Source organism: Miscanthus floridulus, chromosome 6, assembly GCF_019320115.1.
Source record: "Miscanthus floridulus cultivar M001 chromosome 6, ASM1932011v1, whole genome shotgun sequence".
Taxonomy (NCBI): domain Eukaryota; kingdom Viridiplantae; phylum Streptophyta; class Magnoliopsida; order Poales; family Poaceae; genus Miscanthus; species Miscanthus floridulus.
Genome location: NC_089585.1, coordinates 98471080 through 98483413, shown reverse-complemented (window position 1 = coordinate 98483413; position 12334 = coordinate 98471080). Strand labels below are relative to the sequence as shown.

Here is a 12334-nt window from a genome sequence, read left to right as displayed (position 1 = left end):
TCGCTCGAATTAGTTCGTTTTTGAAATTTTTGATATTCCGTAAGTTCGTGTTCGTTTTCGTGTCCGGCTTTACCGCTTTCGTTTTCGTTTTCGTATTCAAATGTAGAAATAGAAAACGGTTGAGAGGTTTTTCCAAACGGGGTGAGGTGGGAGGGGGGGGGGGGGGGGGGGGGGGGGGGGACGAGAAGGAGCTGGGCTTTTGGCAAGTGGTTCGTTAGTGAGGGTGTGATGAGGGACAATTAGACAGGGGGTACCTAGGGCGGGTTGCGTTCAGCTGAACATGTAGCTAGGCGTAGGACGATTAGCGGCTGTAGTATATTGTTACGCTGCCTCCGGCCTAGTACATGCGCGGACGGACACGCGCAGCTGGAGAAGCCTCCCCTCGAGCGCCAAAAACAAGCGAGGGGAGGCAGCCTTGCCGGGGCCCCTCGAATGATGATGGCCTTTGTTTGCCGCGGCCGCGAGGGACGGAGAGGGCCTAGAGACCAGCAACCGCAACAACTACCAAGGCCGGGTGCGTGCGGCTCCTCTCCTCAGCATTCGTGCCCGCCACAGCCTCCCCGCCCGGATGCAACGGCTGCTGCGCCTGCCTGCACGCGCGCCGGCGGCATGTGGGGGGATAAACAATGCGGCTGCCCATCATTGTTCACGCGGGTGCCTTTCGGGTTCCTCTCTGTACTGCACGCCCTGCATCCTTTTGCGTGCGGCCTCCCAGTTCGCCAACGTCCGGTCAACCGTGCGTGCGTTCGCTCGCAGCGTAGGGTTGCTGCGTAGCGTAGGAGTACTTCTCTTGCATTGCATCCTCACATTCCCCCGTGTCGTATAGCCTGAAGACTACTCCTGGACTAGTGGCTTAGAGCAAGTATAATAAGGTACAGTCAGCAGGCTAAATGGAGTTCCACGTCAATAGAATCTGAGGTGGAGGAGTGAGAATAGAAGAGAGAGAATGGAGCGGGCGGTTAGTGAAACGCCGGGCTGCACGCACGAATCGAGAAAGTAATCGCCTGCTTCCCGCCATAGCGGGCGTAGAGCCGACGTTTTTCACGGGGCCGTCCATGCAGCTGAGGGCCCGTACATACAACCATTAAATACTTGAATTATTATTATAATCTACCTCTTAGCCAATCTATTATATGAGCTGACGACTCCTGATGGCTGGAAGTGACCTGTCAGTTTCATTTAGCCGGCAGCGGGCTGGCTTATTAGCCATGCTCTTAGGAGTCTGCTCTGCTCTCGTATACTCTATGCAGGTCATGCCGTCGTTTCGCCCCCCAAAGGAAGCTTCTTTTCAGAAGCTTGTTTGGAACGCCATTTGGACAGTCTAGTAGAGGCTACTAGAGCATAGCACTGCTAGTCACTAGAGTTGCGGCCTCTTCCAGAGCCCTGATGACGGGATGAGGAGGCTGGCCAGGCCAAAGCGAGCAATGAGGCAATGCTGGCTGGTCGGCGTGTCTGCACGCCGCCGAGGACAGGGGCAGGGTAGCTCAGTAGGCATCTGGAACGGCATCCTACTGGCCATATTTTATAAGTTACACACACAGTGTTAGTTGTCGTTGCATTAGTAAACATGAGAGGCACAGCTTGGCTGATGGCTGCTCTGCTCAGCTCAGCTCCAGGGAATAATTCTGGACGAATATGGTGACACATCCAAATCAAGCGCAGGCCGCAGCGACATCGGTCCTGTTCGCTTGAGCTCGTCAGCTAGAATTAGCTTTATTTTTTAAGCTATAGAATAATATTTTTTCTCCCAACAAATTAATCCTATAAATCAGCTGCAGCAGCAATAAGCTCTGCCGAACAGGGCCGTCAGGCAAGTGCACATGCCTCCCGGCGACGGGCCTCGCTTCGCTCCGGCAGAAGTTAGCCTGTATCTTATACATAACTGAATTTGGATCACAATTCAACAACCGTAGCAACAACCATCAAGGGGTTCACTAAGCGAAGCCTCCATGGAGGAAACCGCATCAGCACGCCGCGTCAACGACATCCCGAATACCAGTACAAGTTCTTCAACCAAGAAAAGAACCCCTGGGTAGAGACGGAAATGGGAAAGACGCCCACATGTGTCGCCATTATCAGCATCAACGTAACTGAGTAAGTATTTCTTCCAATAACTAGGCCTAAAATTTAGGTGACTAAGTTTAGTCTATGGTAAGCAAATAGGCCCTTACCCTCACTGTGCCCATCCTCGAATCCACGTCTGCCATTGGCCATCATGCTAACCATAACCTGCTTTTATTTGTACTCGCCTGCCCTTCCAAAATTGTCCATCCTCGAAGCCCCAAGAGACGTCGCATTTGGTTACATCTATAGGTAGATGTTGGATCTTTGCGCGGTGAAATTATGTTTAAACATATCCACTGGACTAGAATAATGATGTATTTTCACATCCGCTCATTTAATCCTATGCAAAGCAGAGACGCCATCCATGAAAATGTCAATCCCACAGCTAATTTCTCTATCGCCATTTTAACCACAACGCCAACTGTAATTTTTCCAACTTTTAGACCGACTCCAACGAAGTTACCTAAACCTAAAAATAGGTCGCGCACAGTGTTTTGAGTAGCAAAAACATACTCCAACGGATAACCCAAACCGACGATGCATTTTGCATTCCATCCGATCCAAAACGCAAAAAAGCGTCTCGACGAAGAGACGACTCAAATCCTGGAGCTGTCCGCTCTCCTGCCTCCGCTCCTCCCTCTCTCTGCCTTCCCTCCATTTCTCTCCCTTCCCATCTCCCTTCCCTCCCGAAGCGGCGACGCCGTCCCAAGCCCCCGCTCCGCCGCTGTCGCCCCTCGCCTGGTCCTCCCCGGCCCCCTCCCCAGAGCCCTCCACCTCGCCCACGGGCTGGGACGCGGTCTGGGCGCTCGAGGACCAGCAGCGCCGCCGCCTCCACCGGATCTGGGAGCGCGGCGTCGCGTGGAAGCCCTCTTCCGCCTCGACCACCGGATCTGGGACGGCCGCCGCTTCCAAGGCCGATGTGCGCGAGCTCAGGCACCGCGCCATGCGCCGGTTCGCCGAGGTCTACACCGCCGCGGGCGAGGACGACAAGGCCGCCGTCGACGCCGCCGTGAGGCACCTCTACGCGCCGCCATCTAGGAGCTCGTTGATCTCGGCATCCAAAGGTACCACGACTCGCGGATCTGCCCTTGCTCGCTGCTCACTGCTTGCTCAAATCTTTTATTTGATTTTCTCGCCGGATCTCGCGCCGGAGCTCGCAACTCGGTGGCCGGACGCAAGGAAGACGAAGATGGAGGAAACTGGGTTTCTTTTGGGGTCGCTGTTGGAGAAGGGAGAATTTGGGTGCGTGACTCTTTGCCTGTACGTGACCTAAATGCTTGGAATAGGTCTCGTGTTTGCGTTTTTCCGTTGGAGACAGTCTTAGACGACCGAGAAAGGGAGTGTTTGCTGCAGCTGCGGTTGGTCCGAGCAACAGTGCTGCGCAAGTGTACTCCTACAGCCGCAGTGGCCAAAATCTACTGCAAACAGGCTAGAATTGGTCGAAAAAATATAACATGGGCCTTGTTTAGTTCCAAAAAGTTTTCCCAAAAAGTGCTACAGTAGACATCACATCGAATCTTGCGATACGTGCATGGAGTATTAAATGTAGACGAAAAAAAATTAATTGCACAGTTTGGTTGGAAATCGCGAGACGAACGTTTTGAGCCTAATTAGTCCATGATTGAATACTAATTGTCAAATAAAAATAAAAGTGCTACAGTAGCCAAATTCCCAAATTTCGCCCAACTAAACACACTCATGATCGAGCGCGATCACGTCACTACATCTATGTCAGGAGTCAGCAGGGAGACGTAACAGTTTGATGAGTTTTACTAGTAATATAAGGGGAAAAAAAGAGCGAGCATTGGCGGCTAAGCGTTCGAGGGGCATTGGATTGGATTTGGTGGCGATGAGTGACGAGCCAGCGGGACAAGGTTTTGTGCAAGTGGGAATTGAAGGACAAACAGAGGAGAGGAACCATACACCAGTACTAAGTTCTAACAACTTCTGGCCGGCCGGCAGCCAAATGCCAGAAATGCCACATTTGACTGGTGCAACGCAATTTTGTGATCTATCAACTCGGTTTCTTATTATTCTATGATAGTACTATGGTAGTGGAGCTGCACGAATCGCCGACGAGACGAGCTGAACAAGATTGATATAGCGAGGAGACTAGCAGCAGAACAAAAGAAACGAATGCATTTCTCGTTTGTTTGGCGAGAAGAGAAGGGCACACACGTCTGGAGCCCCAACTGACTTCCAAGCTGGCACAGCACAACCACAACACCAGCTCACGCGTCCAGCACAATCCCCTGCCCCCCCCTAATCACGCATTAAGCATGGGTTTGCGCTCTAATCTGCACGCACAAGCTGGACTGCAAACGGTTTTTCAAAATCCCAGAACAAGATGGTCGGTGGCACTGGCAGGCTAGATTACGCTGCTGCGGCTGTGTGCCGTGCTGTCTTCTCGCTTGACAAGCCATGGAACCGAGAAGGAAACAGAGATGCCGGTATTCACAAGACCGGCAAAAATTGGCAGTTGCTTGCCGGTCGTCTCGCCCTGTTTCTGTTGCACGCTGTCTGTCGCTGCGGTTTGCTGTGCGGCATCGCCAGCTACGGCCCCACCGACCGGTGCCCGGTGGCCTCCGGGACCCTCCTAGATTCGGCGGCCTATCCCCCAAAAAAAGACGCTCGGCTCCCGGACTTTTGACGCGTCATCACGACTCACCCCACCATGCCACGGCATTGCCTCCGCGCCAGCGGCCACCTTTGCTGCTGCTGCTGCTGCTCGTGGCTGTCGAGGAACTGGCGCATGGCGGCGAGGCCAGGCCCGAACACGTCGCGTTCCCACGCGGCGGCCTCGGCGGCGCGCCCGGCGCCGGCCAGCCGCGCGCGGACCGTGGGCGTCGCGTCCAGGCGCCGCACGGGCCAGCCCCAGGCGTCGGCCATGCGCCGGATCTTGCGCACCTGCGCTGCGGCCAGCACCCGCGTGTTGGCCTTGATCTCGTCGATCGCCGCGGCGAGGCTCTTGCGGCCCGCGAAGTGGTCGCCCAGCTCCGGCACGCCGATGGCCTTGCCCAGCCCGGCCGCGTGGGAGGCGCGCTCCGCGGGGGGCGTGGACGCGAAGTACTCCCGGAGCTCCTCCACCATGCCCTCGCGCACCATGTCGTCCACGCGCCGGTCCAGGTAGTCGTCCAGCACCGCGCCGTCCACGTCCACCCAGAGGAGGCAGCACGGGAACCTCAGCGACGGCCGGTACCCCACGTCGGCGGCCTTGAACGGGTCGCTGTCGCCGAGGCGGTCGGCGAGGAGCGCGTGGATGAGCGAGTTGGAGCCCCCGGCCACGACGGGCACCCGCCCACGCGCCGCGACGGAGGCCGCGACCTCGGCGGCGAGCGCGCGGTACGACGGCGCGGGGAGCTCGCCCGCGTCGGCGCGGACCGCGCCCAGGAGGTGGTGCGGGACGCCGCGGCGGTCGGCGTGCGGCACCTTGTTGGTGGTGACGTCGAGGCCCGCGTAGAGCTGTATCTTGTCGGCGTTCACGACCTCGCCGCCCAGCGCCACGGCCGCGTCGATGGACAGCTTGGTCTTGCCCGTGCCCGTGGCGCCGACGATCACCACCAGCCTCGTCGTCGTCGTCGGCTCCGCGGGCGCAAGCCCCTTGCCGCTGCTAGAGCAGCAGCAGCAGTCTCTGCTCCTGCTGCCCTCCATTCTGACGCTGCTGGGGCGACGCGGCCGCTTCCGTGGCGCGTCGTTGCTGCCGATGCCAGCGACTGCTGCGGCCGCCATGGGTGAGCGGGCGACGACGGTGCCGATCCTCGTGATGAGACCGCTCATATAGCCTTCGCCGCCACCGAGCCCAATCCTGTGCCGCACCACTCGCTAGTGTGCCGCGTTATATCTGCAGGCGAGGGCGCGAGGCAGGGGGGCGTGGCTAGCTAGTATAACAAGTGTGTCATTTATTAGTAGAGGAAGCTGCCGCAGCATCAGTGGTTTCTCTGTTGCGAGCGAAGCTGAGGCTGAGAACTAACGAATGCCACGGCATCCGCATTCAGCTCACGCGCCAGTTGCTTGCTTGCGAGCCGGGCTTGCAGCCTTGCACGCCTGGTCTTTCTGCGTCTGTTTGCCTTGTGCCGGGCGCCTGCTCCGGCGCTGTCCCTCTACCTCCTCTCCTGCTTATGTTATGCCTAGGCAACTCTCACTCGGGCGGCAGGCAAAGCGAGCAAGCCAGAACAAGGCGAATAGGCGGTGCATATGCTTTGGTCGATGGCGCAGGCGGAGGATATATATACTCTGGGGCGCAGATACTTCTGACACTGGTCACTGGCACTGCATGTTGGACTGGCTGGTGCAGATTTATGGTGAGAGAAAAACACTGTTGGCTAGAATAATTCTGAAACAACGAACGAATAGGGTGATCGTCTGAAGCTGACTGCCGGTTAAACGCCGTGATGTGATGCGATCGGATAGGGGTGCACCGTGCACGTCTATTCGTCCATCCATTCCGCCCCTCCCCTCCCCTCCCCTGTTTATGCGTGCTCAGGGAAAGCTGCTCGCGGCAGGGACAATGTCCTACTTAGTACAGATATGTAAAAGAAAACATTCAGGCCTGATTTAGTTCTAAAAAATTTTCAACTAAAGCTATTACATCGAATCTTGCGGCACATGCATGAAGTATTAAATATAGACGAAAAAAATTAATTGCACAGTTTGATTGGAAATCACGAGACGAATGTTTAAAGACTAATTAGTCCATGATTAATCATAAGTGATACAGTACTAACATGCGCTAATGATGGATTAATTAGGCTTAATAAATTCATCTCGCAGTTTTCAGACGAGCTATGTAATTAGTTTTTTTATTAGTATCCGAAAACCCCTTTCAACATCCCAAAACATCCGATGTGACATCCAAAAATTTTCATTTCGCGAACTAAACACACCCTCAGTCCATCCAAACAATTTAGCTTACTGTCCATCTTTTTTAGATTATCCAACCATCCGACTTATAATAATTTCATTATAGCTAGCTCTCTTCAGCCTTTTTTTCCTTTCATTCTAGCCTGGTCTCTTCTCCTCCTTCCTGTGACAAGCTCAAAAGACCATCTCGCCGATGATTCAGGTACTATTTGATATGAGGGCTGATCACTAGCCAGCTAAAACTTAGCCTACATTAGCTCTAGTGTATCCGAACAAGATGATTAATAGATGGGCTAATTTTGTATACAAGTCTTCTACTAGCCAGCTAGCCAACTTTGGCTAATTTAAGCTAATTTTTAGCCTAACTAATAACTAGCTCTAGCTCATCCGGCCAAACAGGCCCTCAATCGAGAACATGTTAAAGAGGCAGCTGGACCATGGGCGGAATACATCAGCATGGTTGTCCATCGATGCCAGTATATCGGTGCCACCGAAACAACCCCTTCCCAGGATCATCGTGCAAGGCACATATTGACATTGTTTGCCACCAATAAGGATGTTGGATGCATGCAGATCTATTATGAAGGACGTGGATCCATGTAGAGGAGCTCTTGCATTGTCACTAGATTCGATCTCCTCATCGTTGTCGAAAAAGGAACACCATCACCTCTTTTGGATCTGTTATCCTCCTTGAATTGTGTCAATGACGACTCAACAAGGAAGGTTAGGATGATAGTGCCAGAGGTGATAGGTAAGGTCAAAGCAACGATGAATTCTGAATCTATGCATTATGTTGTGGCGCATGTGAGGATGTTGCCACCATGGAACTTGGCAATGGAAGACGATGTGGTCACTCTCGCCATCCATATTTGAGCCATGGAAGTGTGTGTCGACCTTGTAGTCTAGGCTGAGGGCATCAAAGGAGGCAACCTCATCAACAAATACTGTCGCGTCATATCGTTCTAGAGAGAGCTGACACGTGATAGGTAAGGAGGAAGGGGGCGTAGGCATTGTTCTAGAGAGAGCTGACACGTGATAGGTAAGGAGGAAGGGGGCATAGACTAAATGCCCTATGTTTGGTTTTGATAATTGAAACAATTAGTGCAATAACTTTTTGCTAAGTGTCAATTATCAAAAGGTTAAACAACACTTTGAAAAAAACGCTAGTCCTCGTTGGAGCCCCTCGCAAGGATACCCTCATAAGGGCTAAGATCCCAGTCGGGTAACTCTATAGATAGCACCCAGTCCTTCCCCACGCGCAAGTGCTTCTCCGAGATGGCCTCTCTCAGACTACTCCCCGTCGTTTTCACTATCGAGCTTCCAGCCAAAACGCTACGGGCCTCGTTCCCTCCAGTACATCGGTGGCGGCCACACCACAAACGCAGTTGGTGCGGTCTCGTAAGACTATAAGCCCCTCCGAGTACAATAATGATGCGCATAAGTACCGAGCGGTAAGAGGTGTGCAAACCTCACTAAACACTAGGCCTAAACCTAGAACAAGCGCATAAGTGGTGTCTAACTAGCCTATGCACTTCGCAAAGCACCTATACTAATCACCTAATGATTCTTTAAGCTCATATGGTGGGAAGAGCACTAGAGGGGAGCAACAACTCCCTTGGTATGTTCCTTGACTCCTCACACATTCAAGTGGCTGGCCAAGGGGGTATACATAGCCCCAACCTTGAAACTAGCCGTTGGGCAATGTGCAACTCATTCTGCACTGATATCGGAAATTCTGACCCCTTGTCAGAAATTCTAGGACTACCACATGAACTAGCCATTTAAAATTTGACCGTTGATTATCGAAAATTCTGACCACCTCGATGGAAATTCGAATGTCCTGTTTTCAACCCACAGACTTCCGTATTTTGGACATAACGTTTAGCTCCGAACTTCGATTTTGAAGTTTTTGGACTTTTTGGAAAGCTAGTGAAGAGCTTTACATCTTTGAAGTGATATCTATCAATTTGAGCATATATGTAATCATGATACAAGACCAATTCATCCATCCTTTGTCTGGGCTTCAATTTCGTTTGTGTCTTCGCATCCAGACTTCTACTTTTTGGTGTCTTAGACTACTAGCATGTCTAGTAGGTCTTCAACATATCTTCTAATATTTTGCTTAAGGTGTTGATCACTTTGATCTCCACATTGCCTAAGTCATGAAGAAAAAGTATTTCTGCACTTACCGGAGTTGTCTGGTGCACCACCGGAGGTGTGCTACGAGATCGCTAATGGTGGCCAGACTTGGGAAGTTTTCTCGCCAGGTACATTGCCTTCTGGTGTGCATTGAACCGGTGACACCAATTCCAGGTAGGGCCTTGATCGGTTTATATGTAGGTTTTCTATTCGGTTATAACAGGTGAAGTCAGTTTCCATGTATATCTTGTATATATTATCCACAATAGATAAGGTACTCGGGACGGTTTCCCTTGAGGTGAGGGTACTGACGCCCTTGCAGTCGATAGCAGGGATTGTCTATGGCCTGACCAAGGCTACCTAGAGGTGTTTTGGGTGGTGGCGGCAGGTGGTGGTGATTAGACATGATAATTTTTCGGGCCAGGCCAAAAAAAGGTCCAATTATTTCGTGCCATAAAGAATCTTTTCCACAGCTGTCCCATGCATAAGTCAAGTCGGGTCTAGACGGACCGTCCGATATCTTTTAGTTGGAAAACATATAAAAGAAATACTTCTGATCGGGCTTGGGCTGAGATTTTTTTTTTTGACAGCTAGACCTCTGTCCTGACCCTGTCTACTAAGGTTCATGGGCGGGCCAAAACCCGATGGGCTCGGGCTGGGCAAGGTCAGGCACAATTTAGTTAGGTCTAGTGGTGATCAGTATATGAGGAGCGACGGTCAGTCAAACAAAAGGAGGACGAGTAAAACCTTGTGGTAGGTGGGCCACAGGTAGGGCTTTGATTTCTCCTGGAGCAAAAAACTGTACAGAAAAAACTTGGACCAGGGTGATAGCATGTGCCTCTCGAGCATTCGCATTAAGGTAGATGACTCCTCACCGACACCTAGTCAGAGAAAATCCTCGAACCTCGTAACCCGCCCACAAACAGGGTAGGAAACCCTCGAACCTCGTAACCCGCCCCACACACAGGGTAGAAAACCCTCGAACCTCGTAACCCGCCCACACACAGGGGGTCGTTACCCTGTGAGTAGGTCGGTACCACAAACTTGTGCTTTAGGTAACGTGAGGCAAACGAGGTTTTTTTTTACCTAGGCCGCGAGGATTTCACCCGAAGTACTTGACCAGCCGGTCTAGCCTCCACTGGCAAAAACTTTTTTCTTCGTTTTAAATATAATTTTTAAATTGTGTTATAACAACTTTTGGGATCGTGTTTAACCCAACCCTACCTGATGTTCTACTGGGATATTATTATCTCCTGGCCTGCGGCGGCAGCCCTTTTTCTCGACTTCGCTCTGCACCTGAGTCGTTCATGTCAAGTATGACTATCTCATGCATGGAAATGGCCCCACCGTCTGATTTGTTTCCATTTAGGCCCCGTTCGGTTTGCTGAATTTTGGCTGAAACTGGCTGAAAACACTGTTCGAACTGAATTGTTGTGAGAGAAAAAAAAATTGTTCTAATTGAAAAAAGAAGCCGAACAAACCGTCTTCTCGGTAAGCCGAACTGGTAATTTCCTTTTCTATTTGGTCCAATCTGGTCCGTTAATGTCTGGTCCAGTCTATCTGATCCAGCAGTAATAAAACCCTGCGGCGACGTGTAGGGCTTTACGTGCACACTGTTGCCTCTGGGGTGGTACAGCAGTACATCAAGGTCCGTGACCTTAAGCAAGCGCGGCGCAGATTGGTAGAAGTAACTCATGTTTCTGTCAGCACCAACAATGTCGTCAGGAGAGGTGTGGTTTTCGTTGCAAAGTTCATGTTCGCTTTATCGTTTACGTGGCTTATAAGCCGGCTGATGTTGTACTTCCAGTGTATGCAAGGTTTATCCACATGGCATAAACATTTTACACATTTTGTTGGTTGGCAGACTTTACCGCTCCTAGTTAGATAATTGTAGCTTGTATCACTCACCGTATCTTTGCCAAATATCGTTGAAAGTGCTTTGAACAAAATTTTAACCACGCCGACATAGATAGATGAAGATATCATGGCTTAGCAGCTAACACCGCATGTACGCTCTGCAACGCTGCAGCCGCATGAGCTGGTCTCACGTCCCCTGCCTTTCGGCGACGTTGCTTTCCGTGTCTGGCCAACGGTACCACCGTTCGTTTGCCCCATGCCTAGCGTGTGTGTGTCCATGCACTATGAATCTGTGACTGTGATTTGGTTTAATATTTTTTTTTCTTCAATAACAAGACCTAAAAAAACATTTTTTATAAATAGATCTCCAAGAGAGAGAATACTTAGATTTAGATTATAACTCTCCTGAGACCTAAAATGAGTCTTCCATATAGGTACTATGTTGAAGACTATATATAAATATTGTGTTGAAAATCCATTTTGAATTTAGGTGCTCTGGGTCTCCCGTTGGAGACATGCAAAGATCTCTGGGAGCTAACCGTGCAAACAGTCCAGGGCAGCTGAGGCAGAGCACAACACGAGAAAAGGAGGATTTCATTCATTCTCCTGGCAAACGAGCCTCCTGCCCTTCGATCCCCGACGTGCACGGTATCTCTCGTTGCATTGGCTGGGTCGCTGGCGGGCACGCAGTCGGCAGTGCTTGGGCTAGGCTACTGGCCCCGCAGGCACAGCCGCACAGGGCTCTGCGTGGATTCTGCGTCGTCAGGATGGCACTTTCTCAGGCCGGTCGCAGACTCGCAGTCAGCTGGTTCGTTTCGTGGATTGTAATTATTTACTGATTTGGTACGAAGAAAAAATATTATTTGAACTTATAATTCACGATCGCGAACAGACCGAGTGTTTGCACTCTGTAGAAGCTCCACGGCGGCGCATGCGCAGCGGCAGTTTTGCCATTCGCTGCTCAAGATCTCCAGGGCAAACGGCCAATGGAATAGTTTATTTGGTTCGTGAAAAATGGTCCATCGTTATCTCAATTTTAGGCTCGCTCTTGGAACACGGGGATCTTTTTTATGTTCCTGTGTTTTTTCCGGTGAAAACAAACTAATTTCTAAGATTTCTGTATGATTTTCATATTCCAAACACGTTCTAATAATTAGTACTACTACGAGGAATATATGGTCATTCTACTTAAATTTGAGAAATGACCTTATGGAGGATCACACCATCTAAAATAAGTTGATTTCCCAAACCAAAGGCTCTAGAAAGGTTTCTGCTCTCCATAATTTTTCTGTATGCGGAAATGCAGAGTGTCCAAAAAAATTACTTTTGTACTAGTAAGCTCTATACTAAGGGCATGTTTGGTTCGCCTAGTAGCTACTAAATTTAGTAGTTTTTAATCACTTTAGTAACTTTT

General features: G+C 50.9%; 1 protein-coding gene across 1 annotated transcript; it reads right to left on the bottom strand.

The window, feature by feature from the left end:
• Positions 1-4417: 4417 nt before the first annotated feature.
• LOC136458745 (adenylate isopentenyltransferase-like) lies at positions 4418-6047 on the bottom strand. Its single transcript, XM_066458681.1, has one exon. It carries the CDS (start codon positions 5839-5841, stop codon positions 4729-4731), a length of 1113 nt encoding a protein of 370 aa, XP_066314778.1. The 5' UTR covers positions 5842-6047; the 3' UTR covers positions 4418-4728.
• Between the last annotated feature and the right edge of the window lie 6287 nt (positions 6048-12334).